The following is a 23,162-nucleotide window of genomic DNA, read 5'->3' on the forward strand; positions in this document are numbered from 1 at the left end:
ATATAGTAACCAATATGTGCTAATGACGGATTAATTAGTCTCAAAAGATTCGTCTCGCAGTTTCTTGGCGAAATCTGTAATTTGTTTTTTATTTATGTTAAAATACCCTTTTTGACATCTAATTAAACATCTAACGTGATATTTGTTCTAAATTTTTTTAGAAGGATACTCATCTTGGGATCACTCCCTCACGAAAGCTCGAATGATTAATCTTGAAATCCCGTCCCGGCGTATTGCTGATGACGCAAGGGTTGGCGGCTGGGGGGTTTGAGATGGTTTGTACCGTGGGCCGGTGGAGATGACGGGGATTGTTGGTAATAGCGTGACCGCGGATGTGCACGACTGTTCGCCAAACATGGGCAAATAAACGTACATAGCATATACTATATCTCTTCCAATTTAACTGTAGCTATAGATTTTCACGTCAAATGACTGTTTGTTTTATTTATTTTTTAAAAAAATAGTAACACACAAATTAATAAAAACACTAAACATATACCATACTGTTTATGAGACGGATATAGTATGTAAATACTAGTAACCGACAGTGATTGGCATCAAATGAAACAGTTCAGTAGGTAGGCATCAACTTCTCTTTCTATGCACGTACGCTCGTGAGTTGAGAAATTCGGGCATGGATCTTCTGCAGTTACTGCTGTGCAGTAACAGAGGCTGATATATAGGCCCATGGGATACAGGGCCCACATGTCAGCTGCAGCTACTGCACAGTAGTAACTGCAGACAATCCCCGTTGGAGAAATACTATCGCTGTCTCTAAAGGTTTGACGCCATTGACTTTTTGACACATGTTTGACTGTTCGTTTTATTTATTTTTTTAAAAAAATATGTAAAGCTATATATATTCACATAAAAGTATATTTAACAATAAATAAATTGATATAAAAATAACTAATAATTATGTAAATTTTTTGAATAAGATAAATAGTCAAACGCGTATTAAAAAGTCAACGACGTCAAATATTTAGGGACGGAGGGAGTACAAATTCGAAGGAATTCAAGCAAGTTTTCACCCATGTGACCCATCTCAAGTCAACAGGATTTAGTGGAATTTAACAAAAATACATGGAGTTCGAGTAAATCGGGGTCGTACTGTGATCCGCTTGAATTTGTAAACACACAACTGTCAACTCATGCCGTTACACGGATTATATAGGGAAAATATTATCACTCGGTTTGATATCCAAATAGTCGTTAAAATTTAAAGATTATTATAAGATATATCACTACGTAAATATGATGTAAATATGCAAGTTCAAATTTGATTTTTACGTATTGTAACAAAATAACAAATTTAATATTAAATGTGAGTTTCAATTTATCTATTTTTTTACGATGTGTAGAAGTTAAATGTGAACTTGACTATTTGTAGAGTAATACTGCTCTGTCGAAAAAAAATTATTTCTGAGTTTTCTAGGTTAAACGTTTGACCATCCGTCTTATTTGAAAAGTTTATAAAAAAGTTAAAAGAAAAATAGTCACACGTAAATACTAGTACTAGTTATGTTTTATCATGTAATAACAATAAAAATATTATTCTTAAAAAATTCAAAGACGAAAGTCAAAAATTCTATCAAAAACTCAGAAATTAGTTTATTTTGGGGTGAAAGTTGTATATCTTATATTAAATTATTTTATTAATTTTTTAAAACTAAACTATTTCAGTGACATAGAAGAAATAAGTGAATATTGAATCAGGTGATGAATCTATCAATATTATATATGTAATATAGAAGTCATTTTGGTTTGAAACTAAAATTTGCACTACCAAATTGTTGATTGTTCGGTTCACTATGAAAATTTGCCAATAACATACATAAGTTCAAAAGAAAATGCCACTAGCGAAACTTGATACATTGCAATTTTTTTGGCATCATAAGAGCATCTCCAAGAAAATGTTCATCTCACTTGCTATAATTAAATTTAGAAATTTTGTAAAAAAAATATCCTCTAAGAGAGTGGCTATTTCAATGTCATTTGAATGGCTAAACTTGAGTACTCAATGACAAATCTACAACTCATTTACCCACTAGCACAATTGTTATCCGTGGGTTCCACGTGTGTGGGCCTCCCTGGTCATCCTCCTCTTGCCAGAATTTAGAGAGTGTGGATGGATAGTCTCTTAGAGATGCTCTCAGAATTTAAGTTGTCGAATCTAAAATGAATGACTAACTTTTGATTTGGAGAGTTATAATTTAGCGGTTCTATCGTAGATGCTGTAACGAACCAAAACAACCGCCTTTCCTGCAATGAAAACGTAGAGCAGCGAGGCGCAGGCGCCCCGCAAGTTTTCTTCGGTCTTGCGGCACCAACCAACTCCCCGGGAACCCAACAAAGAAAGCGGCTTGAACCGGATGGACCCCTTGGGGGTGGGCGGGTGGCGAAGAGCCGCGAAGACCGCACTTCGCCGAAGTCTTTCCCCCGGAGACATTTCCGCCTTGTTTTGCTATAAGTGGGCACGCCCGTGCGTGCGAGCGGCGGCGCGCGCGGGGCAACTCCCGCACCAGCTCCGAACCTTCTCCTTCCTCCTCAGGAAGGTCACCGCGAAGCCGGCAAAATCCTCCCGGCGAGAGAGAGAGAGACACACACACACACACACACACACGCAGGCACAGTGACACAGACACAACAATCAGCAGCTCTCGCCTCGCGCGCGCGCGCGATCAGCTGCCGGTACAAATCCACCCGCCAACGCACGCCGGCCTCCCGTGCCCCATGCAGAGCACCACCGGCGATCTAGTCATCCTTATAAATACGCAGCCGTCGCGCCGGCCTCGTACTCGGCCATGGCGGCAGTCGGCGCGCACGCATTGCTCTACCACCACCCGGTCGTCTCGGGCGACGGCCACTCGATGTCATCGTACTTCTCCCACGGGGGAAGCTCCACCTCCAGCCCCGCGTCCAGCTTCTCCGCCGCCCTCGGGGCCGCCACGACGCCGCCGCTCGCCGACCCGTCGGGGGCGGCGCAGTTCGACATCTCCGAGTTCTTCTTCGACGACGCGCCGCCGGCTCCGGCAGCTGTGTTCAATGGCCCGCCCGCCGCCGTGCTGCCGGATGGCGCCGCGGCAAGTGCAGCAGCCGCCCACGCAACAAGGTGAGTGAGTGGATATGCCTGTCCGCTAGTGGCGTGTGTCACTTGCCGAGCGTGCAATCAGCTGGGGCTTCAGCTGCTCATTGGTCTGAATTTGGGGGTCATTTGATTGGGCAATTCAGGAGCTCGTCGGAGGTGGTGCCGGCCCCGGCGGTGGAGAGGCCGCGGACGGAGCGGATCGCGTTCCGGACGAAGTCGGAGATCGAGATTCTGGACGACGGCTACAAGTGGCGCAAGTACGGCAAGAAATCCGTCAAGAACAGCCCCAATCCAAGGTACTAACCAATTAACCCAACCATCCCCTCCCAATTTCACAATGACCGATCACCTCATCACCACCCCGTCGCTACCAATTCGATCATCAAATTGCATCGTCACAAGTGTGCAAGGTCTCTTTCGAGGGGCACTGAATGACCAAGGCTGTGCGTGCAGGAACTACTACCGGTGCTCGACGGAAGGGTGCAGCGTGAAGAAGAGGGTGGAGCGGGACAAGGACGACCAGAGCTACGTGGTGACGACGTACGAGGGGACGCACAACCACGTGAGCCCCAGCACGGTGTACTACGCCAGCCAGGACGCCGCCTCCGGCCGCTTCTTCGTCGCCGGCACGCAGCCGCCTGCAGGTTCTCTCAATTAACTGCGCGCGTACACCGATCGATCGGCCGGCCGTGTCGGCTGCACTCGTCAGCATGGGACTTTTGCAATGCTAGCAAGCTAGCCAGTGCATAGCTAGAAGCCCTGATAGCTAGTTTTATTATAGGTTAGGTGATAATCTGGGCTGGATTCTCGATCGAGATGGGTCATTTTGTATGACGTCGTAGCTCTCGATCTTCTTCTTCTTCTCTATCTCTCGATCGCTCTCTCTTTTTCCTGTCTCAACTCTCTCCTGTACTTTTTGCCCGTTTCGAGAGTGATCAAATGCTGTGCTGCTGTACTTCTGTGCTCTTGAGGTTCCCAAACTATCCCTCCTCGAGCTTTAGGTAATATAGCCATGGGAAATGTAACATATATATACTGTTTAACCGTGCAATAAAAATGTACAGAGATTGTGAATTTTTTTTGTGGTTGGATATGATGGAATTTAAAACATTTACTTAGTTAAACCTGAATTCTATTTATTGCATTGCATGCATGTTAATTTGACTTCCTCGTTAACCACATTTTCAAACATTTGTGATCTATACCTGAACTTCTTTCTTCTACACCTGGGTTTCTTTCTTTCTTCTTATTCCTTTTTTCACAATTTATTCACTGTCTATACTCCTATAAAAAAGAATAGAATTTGCCACCACCACCTACGTTTTACAATTTAACTCTTAAATTTCTTGATATTAAAAAACAGTTAAATATAAATTGATATCTACATATAAATTTAAATTAAGGTAACTATTTTATAAGCACGAGTATTTAGCTAGTACTACAAAAGACACTACTTCCAGATAGCCTCCAGGCTCCAGCTATGCGTATATGCACGGAAAAGTTTTCTTTTCTTTTATGTTTCTCATTTCGCGCTGTTGTTTACTCAGCATCAAATGCCCAGTTTTCCCAGTTTGTCAGTTATTTCTTTTCTGCACATTAAATTGAGTTATGATGGCATATGTAATGTCTGCAACTTCTGGGTAGATGATGTTTCTCTATATATTGACATATAAACTCATAAGTCATAACTAGTGGATTACACTAAGCCATATTTTAAAATATAATTGGATTTAATATACAACTTCTGCTTCTATTCGTACTCCTAGAAACACATTTATATTTTCTATCGATTAACTTGCGCTATTATGTTTAGATCCAACACTATCAAAAGATTCAAAACAGTGCACATACTTCATAATTCTTTATATGAAATTAATGTGGTAATTTTTACTACCCTTTAGAATGAATATAACAAACATATATCGGATCATAAAACCATTTAAGGTTGTACCCGTAAAACTATGTAAGCCATTGGTTACTCAACTCACCATTGTTTGTTATTTTTTTGATTCGACAATACTATCAACTACAACTTGGATTAAAAGAGTATAGTTAAACTTTTAAATCTTAAAACAGTTTCTAAACAAGATTTACGACAATCCACCAAATGCTAGACGAATCTACATGCAAAAATGTCTATTGATAGTAGGGCCGCGTTCGGCAGCTCCTGCTATATAACTTATCTCCTTCGTTTTCCGCGCACATGCTTCCTAAACTACTAAATAGTGTATTTTTTAAAAAATTTTCTATAGAAAAGTTGTTTTAAAAAATCATATTAATTTTTTAATATTTTTTAAATAATTAATAAATAATTAATCATGTATTAATCTATTACTACATTTTCCGTGCCAGAGACAAGTTAACTTATCCATCACTACCGAACGCGACCTAGTGCTGCTATATGTACAGTGATTTTTGTATGATGAAATGTTCCTATCTTAACTGGGTTTAGGGCCCATAAACACTGTTACGTTTCTCCCCTGTTGTCCCCGCCGTTACGTTTGATCGTACAAGATCGAAGAAATATCGTATGCATAGTTCTTTTTCTTTGATAAATTCTTGAGTTATGCTAAGAATGTTAAAAATGATTTTAAATAAAATAGGAATGCAATCTTATTCACGGACTAGAGCAAATTACGACCGGGAATCATGAAACTAAAAAAAACTAATATTTATTATCGAAATATGGTGAATTGCAGCCAATAATATCAATCACTCACTCCGGTAATAAATATTTAATGTTTGGGATAAGATTATGTCAAGCTTATAAAATCGTAGCCATCAATCTACTGGTGAAATAAATTTATGAAACCAATAAATTTGCAACACTACGTAGCGTTCAAAACAGATCTAAATATACTTACTACCTTTGTCTAATAAACATGAAAAGTACAAACGTAGCCCAATGAAGTATTTGTCTATATTGATGTTGATAGTTGAAAATGATGTCCTTCTTGATACTGTGTTATTTGTTATTAAATTAAGAACTTATGAAGTTATCAATAAATAATATTTTAATAAACTGTTGCTTAACATCAAATTTTAATTACCCTTCCCGTGTCATCATCGCACAAAAGCCCCTTATCTTTTCGTGTAGGTTATGTTTATTGGCTAAATTTTAAATTTTAAAACTTACATTGAAAATTAATTTTTTATGTGTTTTAAATTACTTAGAATATTATATATATATATATATATAGTTTTAATTATAAATTATAGTGGAATCGTCAGTGCCTCAGTGGCAGTAGCAGAGCACGCCGCTGCACCGGCTTCCTACGTGGTCGCGCGGCCGCACCAATCAGCGCGAACCCCCTCCTCCGCTCCTCCCTCCCCTCCGCGGCATTCGGGCTTTCTGCCGAATGCCACGGCGGTGGACACGGTGGCGCCGTGGCGGCGCCCGCGCCCAGAATCGCCGGGGCGAGCCGCGACCGCGAGCACCCCCGCCCCGCCCGAGACGCATCGCCAAAAATAGATGGCATCGCCAGTCGCCTCCTCCGGTTGCGCGCCCCACCTCTCGATCGCTCCCCCTCCTCCTCCTCCCCCCGCGTGCCTCGCTGCTGTGCTGGCATCGCGCGCCCCCCGCACGCGCTGGATCGAAGGCCTGGCCCCGCCCCGCCCCGCGGCCGCCGATACCGACGACGGAGGAGGCGCCGGCGGCTCGACTGTGCCCCCGCACACCCGTCCCCCGTCCGGCGATCGCCTGCTTCCCCAGCGGTGAACGCGCGGGCGAGCGCGACCCATGGTACGTTGTCCGTACTGGCAGTGCTTCTGCCTCTGCGGCTGCTACTGCTAGATGAGCGGGGATTCTGGTTCGTTTCTCTGTTGCACTGGGTTAATGTGAGGTTTCTGTGTTCGTGTCGTTACGGGGGGAAAATTGTGAATGCTCGCGTTGGCCTTAGTAGAGGAATGGATGAACGGGTGACCCGATTAATTTGAGTTGTTCATTGCCACCATATTATAATGGAGAACTGTATCCTGCAATTAGTTTTCACCCATATCTAATTTGATGATGACTCCATAACTTAATACATTTGTATTGAGATCTGATTCTGTTTATTTGTGACCAAATGTGTGCTGAAGTAGGTGCTATCAATTCTTATTCATGGTAGTGCTGCGAATTTAGTGCATCTAATATCCTTCTCTGGAATTTACACTTTAAGCCATATGCTTCATGAATGTGTTTTCTGATCATGTATCCCTTTGTCTTTGATCTTCTCTCATTTCTTGCCATGACATTCTTAGATTTATTAAACTGCATACGTCCACTGCAACAATGACACCTTTTTTTTTTCTGGGCCGGCCAATTAGCTGGCCAAATTAACTTAACAATTACGCCTCATGCTGCTTTGTATGTCACATATGTATTGTATAATTGAAACAGTAGGAAAAGAAGATTTCGTGTAGGATCCTAAATATAACAATGTAGATAAGAAACACAATGCATTTCAGCAACAAATACAGGAGTTGTTTGGCAAATAGAATCAGACCATTGTATCTAAGTGAGCAATTTACCTGGGTAAGGCTAGTTACTATAATATTATTCAATAGTGTTTCTTTAATCATTTTTGGCACCTTTTGTAACACAAACTTTAGATAGATACCTATGCATCCATTTTACCTATTAACCTTGATTTATGTTGGGTTTATGTGACTTGTGCCATGTGAGCAGGCTGCCACATTAAAAATTGTCCTGGGTTCCCATATATGGCTGGAGGATAAAGATTTAGCTTGGATTGATGGCGAGGTCTTCCGAATTGAGGGTCAAAAGGCCCATATCCGCACTACCAATGGAAAGATGGTATTTTTAGCTGACATCAGTTACTACTTTGTTTTATTTTGCACCTTACATTCTTCATTATTTATTATTATTACCATCAACTTTGGTGAAAACTATTATGCACATGATTATGCTCTTCTTGCAAATTAAATCTATTCCAACTGTCAATAATTCCATAAAGTAACGACCTTCATATTTTAATGTTGAAAATTGAAATACTAGAAAACTACTTCAATTAATAGCATAGCTAATTTTCCATAAAATACCTAAACTATCCATTTTCAACATCAAATAAAATCTAATGTTTGAAATACTAATAATAATCAGAACAGACCGAACATGTTTTCAGGGTATTTTCTTGTTTTGGTTTAAACTTTGAACTGCATCAAGGAATGAAATCGTTCCTGTTTATTTTGTTGTTTAATACTATAATCCATGCTGGTGTTATTCACATATCTCACATCATCTATATTGATATGTTTCGTGTGATGAAATCTGCTTCGTTACTTCAATTCTGTGAAACCAGGTTGTTGCGAGTATATCAGATATTCATCCAAAAGACACAGAAGTGCCTTCTGATGGAATTGATGACATGATAAGACTATCATACTTGCATGAGCCTGGTGTTTTAAACAATCTCTCTGTTCGATATGCAAAAAATATAATTTATGTGAGTATTTGCACACTGAAAACATATCACTGTAACAGTAGCCAAAGAGAAACAAGTTTGTGGCTTTGCCAATCCCCTCCTTTCTTTTCTGATTCTACTCTCGTTTCTTGAATTCCAGACCTATACTGGTAATATATTGATTGCAATCAATCCATTCCAAAGGTTGCCTCATCTTGCTGAACCCCATACTATGGCGAAGTACAAAGGTGCAAATTTCGGTGAGCTAGATCCTCATGTATTTGCAATTGCTGATGTTTCTTACAGGTAATTCCCTATAATACTATCGATGTATATTTCTTTAAAATAACAGGTCAATGTACCAATAATGATGGTACCTTTTCTGGCATTCTTTTGAATAAGGAAACAGGCAGATGATGAATGAAAGAAAGAGCAATTCCATTTTGGTGAGCGGTGAAAGTGGTGCTGGCAAGACTGAGACCACAAAGATGCTTATGAGATATCTAGCATTTTTGGGTGGACGGTCTAGAACAGGAGCGAGGACAGTAGAACAACAAGTTTTAGAAGTAATTTAGGGATCATTAATATTTTGCAGCCCTTCACATTGTTAAGAACAACATTTCAGTCCTTCCCAATGGAAGTGACGGCTTTTAAAGTGATTTGTTACTTTTGCCTGGACTAGTTTTTCATACTTAACCGTGCTTTGTGCAGTCTAATCCAGTCCTTGAAGCTTTCGGCAATGCAAAGACTGTTCGAAACAACAATTCAAGGTGCTTGTTTTACACTCTCAGTTGGAATATTGGAAGATAATTAATTTACAATTTATTCACTATAGCATTTTCATGGCGACGAAACCTGTAAAATCAATAAAGATCCTTTTTGTTCCTTTTTCATTAAGAATATTTGCTCACACATGTACTTACTATTTTTTATAACATGGTCAAGCCGGTTTGGCAAATTTGTTGAAATTCAGTTTGACAAGAGTGGGAAGATATCTGGTGCTGCTATTAGAACATACTTACTTGAAAGGTCGCGTGTTTGTCAAATCAATAGTCCAGAGAGAAACTACCATTGCTTTTACTTCCTATGTGCAGCACCATCGGAGGTAATTTCCTAACTCAACATGATTAGCAATCTGGGTCTGTGTTATTTATTGATGAATAAACCCGAATGATAGGACATCAGAAAGTATAATCTGGGTGAGCCTTCATCGTTTCATTATCTCAACCAATCTACTTGCATCAAAGTTGATGGGATTAGTGACACTGAGGAGTATCTTTCAACAAGAAGTGCTATGAACACAGTTGGCATAACTGAGCAGGAGCAGGTATTTAGTTTCTACACCTTTCAAGCCACTAAATAGTTGATATTATATGTGCATATGGCTAGGGCATTGCCACTTATTCAAGTAACACGCTGCTAATGCAGGAGGCTATATTCCGAGTTGTTGCTGCTGTGCTTCACCTTGGGAACATCAATTTTGTGAAAGGGAGGGAGGTAGATTCATCTGTTATAAAGGATGAGAAAGCTAGGTTCCATCTTAATGCAGCTGCAGAGCTCTTGATGTATGTCTAATGCCCGCCTGTTCTATAGTTATCTTCAAACTTTCCGTTTCAAATTTCTTTGTTACCCGGCTGAAAAAAAAATTCTCTGTTTATACCTTAATACTCACTGTGGGGTTCGTACTGCAGGTGTGATCGTGGGAAGTTGGAGAATGCAATGATAAAGAGGAAAATAAATACACCAGAAGGAGTGATTACCACAACAGTTGACCCTAATTCTGCCACTGTCAGCAGAGATGGCTTAGCCAAGCAAATATATTCTCGACTGTTTGACTGGTAATGTCTATAACTCTGTGGTTTGCTCCTGAATTGTAAGTGTATGAGACTGTACCCTGTGCAGGCTTGTAAATAGACTAAATGCATCGATAGGACAAGATGAGAACTCCGAACATTTGATTGGTGTGCTTGATATCTATGGTTTTGAAAGTTTCAAGAATAATAGGTAAATTCTTAACTACTACCTCCATCCCAAAATATAAGGGATTTTGGCTATAAATGCACAGCCAAAACCCCTTATATTTTGGGATGGAGGTAGTACATGATGATTCCAGTGTACCATTGAAGATCATTAATGGAAGTCCATATGTTTATTCACGACTGAAACAGCTTTGAACAATTATGCATCAATTTCACCAATGAAAAACTCCAGCAGCACTTTAATCAGGTAAATTAATAGCACATGTTTTGATGTTCATGGTATCACTCTTTGCTTAGTATTTGGTAAAATGAGTAAAGTTTGTGTTGGCAGAATGTCTTCAAAATGGAGCAGGAAGAGTATAACCGGGAGCAGATTGACTGGAGTTACATAGAATTTGTTGACAATCAAGACGTGTTGGACTTGATTGAAAAGGCATGTAGCATTTGTTGTATATAATTTTCTTAACTAAGTATGTTGCCAGCCTTCTGGCGGCCATTGTCATTTGTCACCAACACATAAAGGATTTAGGAAAAACTCATGAAGTTACTCACCACTAACCTGTCAGTACTCTGAAACTGGTTTACATATAGGTAGCTGTCCTGTTGGATGTAATACTAGTACAAACATGTGCTTATCTCCCCAAATATCAGTTTGAGTATCAAATAGAGTATAATATATTATGGTTTACATTTCTCTGAATTCTTTTTTCTGGACTGTGGTTTTTGAGGGGGCTGTTGGGTTTTTTTCATAGCTGTTGACTTATCATCATGATTTCATGAACACTGGTCATGTTGTGCAGTGTAGTTGCCAGACGTTGTTGCATATCCTTTTCTCTTCTTAAGTTAAATTTACATATATCCTTATTTATTTCAGAAACCTGGTGGGATTGTTGCACTTCTTGATGAAGCTTGGTTAGTGTTTAAAGCCTTCTTCAATGCACTGCATTAACATGCAGCTCGTGAAATAATTGCTTCCTTGTTATAATCAACATTGCTATATCTATTTCTGAATTCGCAGTTCTGACAGTGATTCTTTCTCTATCCTGTATGCACCAGTATGTTTCCTAAATGCACGCATGAGTCATTTTCTCAGAAGCTGTATGAGAAGTTCAGGAACCACAAAAGGTTTAGCAAACCAAAGCTTTCTCGTACTGCATTTACAATCCAACATTATGCAGGCGAAGTGAGCATTCTTTTACACATAGCATTCTTTGCTTATGCATTTGATTAAGCACAAGAGTTGCTTTTAATTTCTTGATTTCTTTCCAACTTTTAATTTCTTGATTTCTTTACAACTTTTAATTTCTTGATTTCTTTCCAGGTAACATATCAATCTGATCATTTCCTGGACAAAAACAGAGATTATGTAGTTGTTGAGCATCAAGAGTTGCTTAATGCTTCCAAGTGCTCCTTCGTGTCAGGGTTATTCCCATCAGTACAAGAGGAGAACACAAAATCTTCAAAGTCCTCAATTGCTACTCGTTTTAAGGTATCATCCTGCTAGTTCAATTCTTTGTTGTTCTCCAGACACTGTAGTACCCCTTAGTAAATGAGGAATGGATAGGTGTGTGAGGGAGGGTGGGATAAAATCGGAAGAATTTTAAATGAGAAGTTATTGATGGGACAAATAGTACATGTGAATAGTGACTGAAACGCTTACATTTTGGTACAAGATTCAAATATCAGAAATGCTTACACTTTGAAACAGAGGGAGTACTTGATAGAGGGCATGTGAAGCAATTACAATTATTGTGCTATACATCATTTTTTATATGGAAAATATTCTATACAATGACAATATCTGAGCATTTCATGTAAATTCTCAGGGGCAACTCCACGAACTGATGGAGACTTTAAGTTCTACAGAACCTCATTATATTAGATGTATTAAGCCCAATAATCTTCTTAAGCCTGCTACATTTGAGAACAGCAATGTTTTGCATCAACTTCGATGTTCGGTAAGGAATACATCATTCATCAAACAGTTTCCGGAGAAAGCCAATATTGTTGTATACCCTAATGACTGATACTTTCAGGGTGTTCTTGAAGCTATTCGAATCAGTTGTGCTGGATACCCTACAAGAAAGTTATTTCATGATTTTCTTCAACGGTTTCGCGTTCTCGCTCCTGAATTTTTCAAAGAAAGGTGAGCATAATGTTTCCCTATAACTGCTTATTCTGTTACCTCTGTATTTACTGTTCTTATGATATTTGACAGAAATGATGAAAAAGTAATCTGCCAAAAGATTTTGGACAAAATTGGACTCCAGGGTTATCAGGTGAGGCGTGCTTTACCAGAATAAATCCCACTTTACATGAATTGTGCAACACATTTTTCTCTTTTCGTCGTCCGATAAAAGGGTACGAAGTAAACAAGATATGTATTTTTTTTTTTGAATAGTTACAGCCTGTAAGGTAGAAAGTAAGTTCTAGAGGATTTTTCTTGTTGATTTGGTGATGCAACTGAACTTTTCAAATTTTCAAAAAAAAAAATGATGTCTTTTACTTTCAGTAGATATTCTCCCTGGAAAAGAAAAGTCATGGTGAGATTAACATGAATACATGATACACTGTAAACAGTTTTACTCCGTATCTTGTGTTTATGATTATTTTCTTTGGTGAACTTAATGCAAATATATAGATTGTTTAATCATGGAATTTCTTGAAAATATTGCAAATAATTGCTGTCTTTGACAGATTGGAAGAACTAAGGTGTTCCTGAGAGCTGGTCAGATGGCTGAATTGGATGCTAGAAGAACTGAAGTGCACACTAGAGCAGCTAGAGCTGTTCAGAGTAGATTTCGCACTCATGTTGCTCGTGAGCAATTTCTTATATTACGCAACACATCCATATCCTTTCAATCTCTTGTTAGAGGTAAGGTTGAGCTCAAGTGGGAAACAGTACTCGTGGCATTATGGCAGGTGTAGAGGTGGAGCCACATACTTATGGCAAATTATTTTTCATTTGCAGCAATTTTGGCTTGTAAGCTACATCTGTTCCTCAGAAAACAAGCTGCAGCTCTGAAAATACAGAAAAATGCCCGCTGCTATTTTGCTTCAAAGTCTTTTTCTGAACTGCGCTCTTCAGCCATTACATTGCAGACAGGATTAAGGACCTTTGGTGCTTATAACGAATATATTCGCCGAAAAAAAAACAAAGCTTCTACTGATATCCAGGTAATATATTTATTTGTTCCTTCTTAATTATTTCAATGGAAAGTTGCTGCAGCTAATTATTTAAGCCACTATATATCTACTTTAAAAGGATAGTTAATTATTAATCCCTAATATAAAAGTCAACCACAAGTGTTCTGGCATTTTGCAAGTTCATACTTTTTTATCACCTTTGGACTGTTACTCTGATAATGATTGCCCGCAGACTCAATGGCGTTGCCACAGGGATAATTCAAACTATCTTAAATTGAAGACATCAGTGTTGGTTTATCAGTGTGCTTGGAGAAGACAAGTTGCTAAGGGAAAACTCAGAAAGCTCAAAATGGTACTCAAGAAATATTTTCATTGCTTTACTTCATACTTGAGCCTTTTATTTTAGTTGTGTAAACTTTGTAGGCTGCAAGAGACACAGAAGCTCTCAAGGTAGAGAAAGAGAAACTCGAGGAACATGTAGAAGAATTATCAAGCCGTTTGGGTTTGGAAAAGAAACTGAGGGTAAATGCTTCTCCTTGATTATAACTTATTTAGAGAAGAGGATTAGTAGGTCATATTTCTGGGTTATCTCTGCTCAGTAGTCCAATTGTGACATCTTTTTCAGACTGATTTAGAGAATAGCAGAGCAGCGGAAATTTCCAAATTACAGGCCACTCTTTGTGAGATGGAGCGTAGAGTGGAAGAAGCCAGAGCATCACAGGAAAGAGAATCAGCCAAAAAGGTGGTGGAAGAAGCTCTAGTTCTAGAAAGAGAGAAGATTGCTTTACTGAATAAAGAAGTTGAGGAGCTGAAGGTGCTTTTCCTCAAGCTGAGCTAATGGAATATCCTTTCCATATGTTTCTTAAGAAATAAGTCTCTGAGCTATAAGTAACTTACTCAGATATGGCAAGATATTTGATGTTTATAGATAAATGTTACTTCGGCAGGTACTACTACTAAAAGAACAAGAAGAAAAAAATGCAGTGAAGAGTGCATCCTTTATTGCTCAAGAAAGAAGCAATGACCTAACTAAGAAAGTTGAGGTTGCAGATGAAAACTTCAAGCACCTTAAAGATACTCTGAAGAGGTCAGTGCTTATTAACTGTTGATCTTAATAGACTGGCAGCATGGCAGGCTTCTCTGATTCCAACCAAATCTGTTGGAAACTTTTACATCACTGTTAAGGAACCATGTGAAAACTAGTATTTTTAACAGAAGTGCAACAGAAGATTTCAATGTGTTTATTATACCAGCACATCCGACAAACTTGCACTCCGCACATTAATAACTGGCATAGTCCTTATTGTAGAGCAGGCAGCTTGTTTCATTTCTTTAGTGAGGTACTAAGGTCATAATTTGTCCCTTTTATCACAATTTTCCCTTTACTTGGATCACTTTTGTGGCATTTGCGTAGAACAAGTAGACAAGTGAGTTGTGCACTGGAATAAGTAAATAATTTGCTGAAGCTCAAGAAATAAACAGAGGGTTAATAGGAGGATCCTGAAAAGATACTTTTCACATTAACATATTTGCAGAAGTTCATTGTTTCCCATACTAGCATTTTATGGGAGAAAACCCTGTACTTGAGTTGCAAAGCATTTAAGTTTTGTTGGTTGAAATCATGGTCTCAAGCTCCATCTTCTATCTTAATCAGAAAGCTACACACTTCAGGTTCTCTCTGTTCTTTTTTTATGCTAGCATTTTATTCTTTGAAGTGCATTATGTACATATGAACATTCAACATGTTGGTAATTTTCTTCACCATAGATGTTACTGGAGTCAAGTAAATTCACTTCCATCATTGTCTACTGATTGGAAAAATATATTTCTTTCTTCTTGTTGGATACAGTTTTGAAGAGAGCACAAAAGGACTTGAGATTTCTCTGATGATGGAGAGGCAACAAAATGAGGCAAACAGAAGGCAAATTGGTGAAGCACAACAGAGAGTTGAAGAACTACTTAGACAGGTTGCAGATGCTAATGGAAAATCCACATCGCTTCAGACTACTGTGCGGAGGTCATTTACATTTCTTAAGAAAATAAGCTTTGTCCAGGACATATAATCTTTATGACTTGGGCAACTTTTAGTATTAAAATTACCTGCGCTGAAGTTTTTTCCTTTTATCTTTCTTGAGCTCAGGCTAGAACAAAGTTTACTTGAGAACGAGACCACTTGGCTTACAGAAAGGCAAGAAAGTGAAGCGACCAATAAATTACTCGTCGAGGCTCATGGGAAGAATGAGGAATTGCTCAATAAAATTGAAGTTTCTGAAAGCAATATTGCTAAATTTAGAGACAATATCCAAAGGTCTATTGATTGATCTCAGTTTGCCTTCTGCTATGCTTGATTACACTTTATGACTGACCTCAGCCGTAGACCCCCAGCCATCCGAAGTCTCACTTACTATTTTCTAGACTCATTTTTTTGGAAAATACAAAAGTTGATTATTCTTTTCAATGATAGATTTGAAGAAACTGCAACAACATTGGAGACTTCATTGCTAGCTGAGAAACAACACAGTGCTGCAATCATGTCACAGCTAGCTGAAATGAAACAGGGCAATGAAGAGTTGCAGAAGAAGCTGGCAGATGCCAATAGAACAAACAATCTACTTCAAGATTCTTTAAAGAGGTTCATTTCTCTCGTTGAGCTGATTAAGCTCTTTGCAAATAATGGCTTGAAAGAGAGGCATAGTTCGGAAACCCTGATATGCACTGCAGGATCTTGAACTGCAGGAACTCATTGTTTTTTGAGGGATTGACCATAGTTTGGGGGCATATATGTGAGGGTGTTGCATATGTGCCTTCTTGGCAATTCTTTAGCAAGGAAGTTTTTGTTTTTTTCTGACGTCAGTGTTAGACTTGGTAACATGTTCTTCACTAAATATAGGTTCGAAGAAAATGCAACCACAAGAGATGCCCTGTACGTAGCAGAAAGGCAAGAGCATGACCAAACAAAGCAATCGCTTTCTAAATCTCAGGAAAGAAACTGGGAATTGCTTCGGAAAGTTGATGAAGCAGAGAAAAGTATAAATAGGCTTCTAGAGAATGCTCAAAGGTTCTTGCTTTGCTTAATTCAGACAGTGCACTATCTGTGCTGTGTACCTGGGAGCTCCACTGCTGTTTTCTCAACATTGTGAGCTAACTGATTTACAAACTTTTTTCGATGAATTTAGACTTGAGAAACATGCAACATCAAGGGAGTCTTTGCTTCTGAAGACAAAGCAAAGTCATGATTCCACAACAAAAGCACTAATTGAAGCTGAAAGGAGAAATCAAGAATTAACAAAAAGTTTAGAGGATTTAGAGAGGAAAACCAATTTGCTTGAGGATTCAGTGAACAGGTTTGAATTTGTCTTTTCATGGTCTATAACCTTGAAATGACATAAGCAACTATTTCTTGGTCAACTATAGTGTTCTGTTCAATTCTGCATTACCTTTTATCACAGTACATCCGTATCACTCTACCATATTGGGTGGACTCTAACCATAAGATTTTCTTCATTGTACATAGACTGAAAGAATGTACAGCAGAGAAAGACTCTTTGTTGGCAATACATAGACAAGAAAATGATGCAACCAAGGACGAGCTAACCAATGCTCACAGAAAGATCACAGAATTGGTAAATGAGTTCCAACAATTGCAAGAAATCAGAAGACATCTGGAAGACAACATCAAGAGGTTCGGAAGCTCCTTTTAAGTGGATACATGCACCAACATTTATTAATATTGCAATTACAACATGATAATGACCTCTTATTTCAATGATCACAGGCTTGAAGAAGATGCTATTACAAGAGAAGCTTTATTGCTATCAGAAAAACAGACGCATGAGGTGGCTAAGCAAACTCTATCCGAAACTCAGTTGAGAAATGGAGAGTTAATCAATAAGATCCAGGATTGTGACAAGCACACCCTTCAGCTTCAGCTAACTGTTGAGAGGTCAACAGTTATTCCTCATTAGCATGTTCCTATTTAAGAAAATTGCTAAGATCACATCAAGTACTATATCATTTGTCTTGTAACTCTTTAAGCTCTGCCTAACAACCTCAAAGACACATGATCTTATATTGGCAGAAGATACATCTCATACCTATTTATATTGAACCGACTCCATACTCCATCTATTGATTACAGGCTTCAAGAGAATGCATCTACAATGGAGGCTGTACTGTTGAGAGAGCGAGAGCAAAGCAATGCAACTATGAAGGCACATTCAGAAAGTCAAGAAAGAAATTCACAGCTACTGAAGAAATTTGAAGATGTTGACAAGAAAATTGGTTTTCTTCAGGGTACCATACAAAGGTTTTTCAGCTCCCCATGATTTTCTTAAGATGTGGCAGTGACAGTTCATATGTAAAGTGAGTGTTTGCATTTTTATAGATGCTAAATTTTGGCATATTTCCTGACTAAATTTAGGCTTGGTGAACAAACAACAAAAGATACTTTGTTGCTATCGGAGAGACAGGAGAAGGATGAGCTGAAGAAAGCGCTGACTGAGACTGAATACAGAAATGAAGGATTAGTAATCAAGATTGAAGAAGCTAACAAAAGAGTTGAGCATCTTCAAGACACTGTAACTGTGTAAGTACCTTCCTTGAATAGAGCTTTCTGGTTATTACTCCTTTGTCCTAAAATTAGATCATCTTTACCTACTCTTGTTTGTCCCAAAATAAGTTTATTTTTTAGCAATTATCCTCTCACTTTATCTACTTCCAATGCAGTGTATTATAGTTTTTTTTTTTTGCTTTTGTATTGATATGTGTGGAATGGGTGAAAAATGAGGTTATTTTGGGACGGAGGGAGTACATTACAAGCTCAAGCTCTCACCTTCATCAGCTTGTAATATCTTGCCTTGAAAATTACACAAAAGCGAGCTGGTCCTTACATTGTACATTGTACTACTAGTCCTATGTTGTTGTTTTTCTGTACTAAGTCTGATAACTTTCTGAATTTTCTCCGATGTTACTGAATCAAAGAGAAAAATATAATGTCCACACAATCCATTGATAGCACACAATTTAGCACCCATTTATTAATTGAAATGATATTTTAAGGTTTATTCCCACCATAGAATGCCCGTTAAATGGTATGTTGCAGAAAATGTTAACAGGGCAGTAGCTTAGTAAGTTCGAGTAGCAACTTCTCCTGCGGTACGAGAACCCCTTTGACTATTTCGTTGTTTTGCTTTTTTTTCATTAAGTTATGTTCTCATTGTTGTTTGGAAAACTGTGGATATTAAGCCATCTCAGTCTTGTTTTTAGAAAGATGTGCTTTTCTTTTGTGTATGGATAAAGGCAATAGATTACACTTTGTGCTGCATGCAAGCAAAATAAATTTTGATGCAAACTTAGCAAAGTTGAAGGAACAGTAATAGACAGAAGGTGAAAGACTGAGATCATCTGAGGTAAAGCTGAGGCAAATCTAGGACTGTGTGATGTGTATGCGTAACATCTCCCCTTTAATTCTGAACACTGGTATTCCTCATTGCCATTCACTATTGATTGCCAATATAACAAACTGACAGCAGTTGTATTTGCCCAAAAATCAGGCTTAAGGAAAATATAGTGGCTCAAGCTGCTAATATGGAAGCTGAAAGACAAGAAAATGACAGGACTAGGAAATCTCTTGTTGAAGCTCAGGAGAGGAATGAAGGCTTATTTAAGAAAGTTAGGGACAGTGAATACAGGGCCCAGCAGCTGCAAGACACTGTTCAAAAGTTGGTATCTTAATTTTCTTCAATTATAAACTAGCTACAATTTCATCATTACCAGTCATCCCATTATACTTTCTGAAACTTATGTCTTTACCCTATTATTAGGCTTCAAGTAGATGCCATATCAAGATTGTCTTCCTTTGTAATGGAGAAACAAGAAGGTGATGCTGTGAAAAAGGCACTTGCTGAATCTCATGGAAGAATTGAAGATCTAATAAGACGAAATGAAGACCTCCTCAATAGAAATGATGATTTAATCAAGAAAATTGAAGATTCTGGTCAAGTTATTAGTGAACTCCAGGCAACCTTAGGAAGGTAACCAACAGATGTATTTTTTAATGTTCAACGATTCATTTAGACATGTCCTGTATTTATTTGTCATTATCCTTTTTTATGGAACAAGTGTCTCTGTTATTCAACCTTCCACAAACACAGGATAGAAGGAAAAACGACCAACTTAGATGCAGAAAATCATATTCTTCGCCAACAAGCAAATGCGACACCTCCCTCTACAGCCAAGTCTCAAGCTGCATTCTCTAAAATCAGTATGATCCATGTAATGTGTCTTCAATAGATCTTACAGTTGTATGACTGTTGAATGTTCTCACTTGAATTGGTAGATGCATTTCAACAGAGAAGTCCAGAAAATGGACATATTTTAAATGGCAACGTAGCATATGCTGAAAAGTTCTCAACTGGTCCAGCAGAAACAAGACCCTCTATGGTTGTTAACCAAGTATGTGGTTGCATGTCAATCGTCCTTTTTGTTTGGTGATAAATTAGTCCGTATGTTGCAACTGATTTAAATAACGAATTAATGCAGGGTAGCACCCTTGATTTGTTTAACCAAAAGGATTATGAAAATGGAGATAAATTTCCAAGAGCACATAATGAAATATATCAGGTATGCTAGTTGCTAATTTGCTGAATTTGCCTAGCGCCCAACTGCTAATATGGTAGAATTGTTTGTTTTTGGTACCCTTCTCAGCACCAGCAGCCCCAGGATGATCAGCAGTTATTGCTTCAATACATTAGCCAGCACCTTGGATTCTCTGGTAGTAAACCTGTCGCTGCTCTTCTTGTATACCAGTGCCTTCTTCAATGGAGATCGTTTGAAACAGCAAAGACAGGTGTCTTTGACAGTATCCTACAAACTATAAACTCAACAATAGAGGTTTGTGGCTCATTTCTTTGAAGTATTTAGACCTTCCAGTTCTGTAGCTCTAGTCTTGTAGAATATATCTTGCGCCTTGTAAGTTGTAATACGATATGAGACATCTTTATGCAGCCAAGTTTCCAGTATTTTGGAATCCAGAATCATTGTATTGTTCTAATATTAACTGGCATTCCTCTTACTTGAAGGCTGAACATGATACGAGAAGCCTGGCCTATTGGCTGTCCAATCTGTCAACATTATCAGTTCTCCTGCAACGCTCATATAAAACCACTAGGGCAGCAATCTCAACTCCACATAGACGGAGATTTTCCTACGAAAGGATTTTTGAAGCTAATCAAACTTCAAACAGCGGACTCGCTTACTTCAGTGCTCAATCAGTGGACGGACCTACTGGATTACAACAAATTGATGCAAAATATCCAGCTATGCTCTTCAAGCAGCAACTTGTGGATCTGATTGAAAAGGTGTATGGTATGATAAGTGACAAAGTTAAGAAGGAGCTTAACCCGTTACTTGAGTTGTGCATACAGGTACCTCCTCCCCCATAAGGAAAGCAATCATCAGTTCTGAAACTTTTCTAACTGAAACATCTGTAAATATTCTAAATCTCCAGGATCCAAGGATTTCTCACTCGAATCAAGCAAAAGCTTCACTATCATCTGCTAGTCACTTGGGCCAACAAAGTCAACTCACACATTGGTTGGGCATCGTGAAAATCCTCAACAACTGCTTGCATCTTCTAAGAGCAAATCATGTACGTGCTAAATGATTACAAACACTAATGCATATATCGACTCCCAGTATTTGACTTACCAGGTCAACTGCCTTACTATGTTAAATTTGCAGGTCCCATCAATTCTTACCCACAAGTTGCTTACCCAAATATTTTCTATGGTCAATGTTCAACTCTTTAACAGGTAAGCTTATTTTCTCTCCTGTAGCATTTTCTGAAAAGTCATGTTGTTATTTTTTTCCCCTCTTTTTGGAAGTAGGCTTCTTTTGCGCCGTGAATGTTGTTCGTTCAGCAATGGGGAGTATATCAGAGCTGGACTAACTCAAGTAAAACATTGGTGCAATGATGTTACTCAAGAGGTTGCTCACATATTTCTGTAGATTTTTCTTTTTCAAATGGTGCCAGCTTAATTTTTAGTACTTGCAGTTTGCAGATTCAGCCTGGGAAGCACTGAGGCATATAAGACAAGCTGTTGATTTCTTGGTGTGTATTTTCTCTATTATGAAAAGCTAAACCATTTTGACATGTGAACAAAGTGAATTTTATGAAACTTACTTTTCCGAAATATTTCCTCCTTGTCATTCACCAGGTAATTTCTCTGAAGCCAATAAGGACGTGGAGTGAGATATGCAATGATGTTTGCCCGGTATGTACTAAACTCCCTCCGTACGTATTTTAATAGACGACAACATTGACTTTTTGGTATATGTTTGACTATCCGTCTTATTCAAAAGATTTATGTACCACCTCAATTTCATAACATAAGACTTTCTAACATTATATAGATTCATATGAATCCTAATGAATCTAGACATATGCACAGAAATATACTTTATCAATAGATGAATCTAGATATAGCCAAAACGACGGATAAAGTCATTATTATTTATTTTGTTGTGATTGGCTTTATCACCTAATATATTTTAATCACAACTTATATTTTTCTTATTTGCACAAAATTTTTGAATAAAACAAATGGTCATGTGATAAAAAGTTTACGGTGTCATCTGTTAAAATACAAAGGGAGTATATTTTTCTGGTTATTGGGAGAGCTTCATTCTACTCTTTATTAACTCTATATGTGTAATCATTTCACCACCTGTTCAGGCTCTCAGCTTACAGCAGCTTGAGCGTATAGTTGGCATGTATTGGGATGATATGAATGGCACAAACATTATTTCAGCAGAGGTAAGATGATAGATTGCTTATAATTGTATAATTAAGTCTTGCATTATTTGGTTTGTTGTTCCTTTTGAAATGCTAATCATGTGACTTCTGATTTAGTTCACATCAAGCATGAGAACTATGATGAAGGAGGAATCAAATAATGCCACCAGCTTTTCTGTCCTGCTGGATGACGATTCCAGGTTTTCTACTATGCCAAAAAGTTCCCATGGCCCATTCTTTATTCCCTTTCACTGCTGATTTAACTTTTGTTCATTTTCTTTCCAGCATACCCTTTTCACTTGAAGATATTGCGAAGTCGATGCCAACCATTGAGGAGACGACAGAGAATGACCTGCTACCTTTTGTCCGTGAAAATCATAGCTTTGCGTTTATATTGCAGAGGAGATAATGAGTAGTACTGTTCGCAAGCTATGTGAAACAGGATTGCCTCTCTGTAGTGTGTATATTTCACTTTATTCTTGGTGTAGACTAGCAAGCCATTTATGATTTAAGAGCAATTACAGCTGAGGGTTTCTAGGCCTTTGGTTTGAGTGGTTTGTTTAAGGAACTACCCTTGTTTTCTCAGGTCATCTAGCCTGATGTTGTTCCCTTCTTTCTTTGTGTGGGATAAATATACAGTACAAACCCAACCTAGGTGAAAACTCGTATAAACCACACCCGAAATCATATAAATTACACAAAGAAATCCTATATGTAAATAAGATGGTGAACCGTGAGAAAAATCCGAC

General features: G+C 38.4%; 2 protein-coding genes across 7 annotated transcripts; both read left to right on the top strand.

Annotated features, from left to right (window-relative positions):
• The first annotated feature begins 2,523 nt into the window (after positions 1 to 2,523).
• On the top strand, positions 2,524 to 4,179 carry LOC102700058 (WRKY transcription factor WRKY24-like). Its single transcript, XM_006654647.3, has 3 exons — positions 2,524 to 3,112; positions 3,232 to 3,384; positions 3,542 to 4,179. Exons 1-3 carry the CDS (start codon positions 2,805 to 2,807, stop codon positions 3,744 to 3,746), a joined length of 666 nt encoding a protein of 221 aa, XP_006654710.1. The 5' UTR covers positions 2,524 to 2,804; the 3' UTR covers positions 3,747 to 4,179.
• Positions 4,180 to 6,541: 2,362 nt separating this feature from the next.
• LOC102713089 (myosin-9-like) lies at positions 6,542 to 22,981 on the top strand. Of its 6 annotated transcripts, none has more exons than XM_040523865.1 (49): positions 6,554 to 6,830; positions 7,758 to 7,886; positions 8,392 to 8,535; positions 8,654 to 8,799; positions 8,903 to 9,059; positions 9,205 to 9,263; positions 9,439 to 9,598; positions 9,671 to 9,820; positions 9,922 to 10,058; positions 10,185 to 10,331; positions 10,396 to 10,497; positions 10,662 to 10,719; positions 10,804 to 10,905; positions 11,347 to 11,384; positions 11,529 to 11,655; positions 11,794 to 11,961; positions 12,299 to 12,430; positions 12,509 to 12,618; positions 12,691 to 12,751; positions 13,170 to 13,347; positions 13,444 to 13,649; positions 13,852 to 13,971; positions 14,043 to 14,141; positions 14,245 to 14,433; positions 14,567 to 14,706; positions 15,469 to 15,636; positions 15,760 to 15,927; positions 16,084 to 16,251; positions 16,510 to 16,677; positions 16,796 to 16,963; positions 17,134 to 17,301; positions 17,395 to 17,562; positions 17,758 to 17,925; positions 18,040 to 18,204; positions 19,172 to 19,339; positions 19,442 to 19,651; positions 19,772 to 19,892; positions 19,971 to 20,072; positions 20,160 to 20,240; positions 20,325 to 20,510; positions 20,699 to 21,043; positions 21,127 to 21,267; positions 21,360 to 21,430; positions 21,503 to 21,605; positions 21,673 to 21,729; positions 21,836 to 21,892; positions 22,354 to 22,434; positions 22,531 to 22,613; positions 22,699 to 22,981. In XM_040523865.1, the coding sequence occupies exons 1-49, from the start codon at positions 6,828 to 6,830 to the stop codon at positions 22,820 to 22,822; spliced, it is 6,501 nt and encodes a 2,166-aa protein (XP_040379799.1). In that variant the 5' UTR covers positions 6,554 to 6,827; the 3' UTR covers positions 22,823 to 22,981. The 6 variants fall into 6 exon arrangements, with proteins under 6 accessions (XP_040379801.1, XP_040379799.1, XP_040379798.1 ...); XM_040523864.1 differs by having other exon boundaries at positions 19,772 to 19,881; positions 19,957 to 20,072; XM_040523868.1 differs by having other exon boundaries at positions 6,555 to 6,830; positions 21,506 to 21,605.
• The last annotated feature ends 181 nt before the right edge of the window (positions 22,982 to 23,162 follow it).

Source organism: Oryza brachyantha, chromosome 5 (genome assembly GCF_000231095.2).
Source record: "Oryza brachyantha chromosome 5, ObraRS2, whole genome shotgun sequence".
NCBI classification, from domain to species: domain Eukaryota; kingdom Viridiplantae; phylum Streptophyta; class Magnoliopsida; order Poales; family Poaceae; genus Oryza; species Oryza brachyantha.

Bases quoted from the DNA above. Each gene is read 5' to 3' on its own strand.
- LOC102700058 (XM_006654647.3), top strand. From the start codon at position 2,805: ATGGCGGCAGTCGGCGCGCACGCATTGCTCTACCACCACCCGGTCGTC. The intron at 3,113-3,231 runs GTGAGTGAGTGG...TGGGCAATTCAG, and splicing joins GCAGCCGCCCACGCAACAAG to GAGCTCGTCGGAGGTGGTGC. The intron at 3,385-3,541 runs GTACTAACCAAT...CTGTGCGTGCAG, and splicing joins AAGAACAGCCCCAATCCAAG to GAACTACTACCGGTGCTCGA.
- LOC102713089 (XM_040523864.1), top strand. The intron at 7,887-8,391 runs GTATTTTTAGCT...CTGTGAAACCAG, and splicing joins GCACTACCAATGGAAAGATG to GTTGTTGCGAGTATATCAGA. The intron at 22,435-22,530 runs GTAAGATGATAG...CTTCTGATTTAG, and splicing joins CAAACATTATTTCAGCAGAG to TTCACATCAAGCATGAGAAC.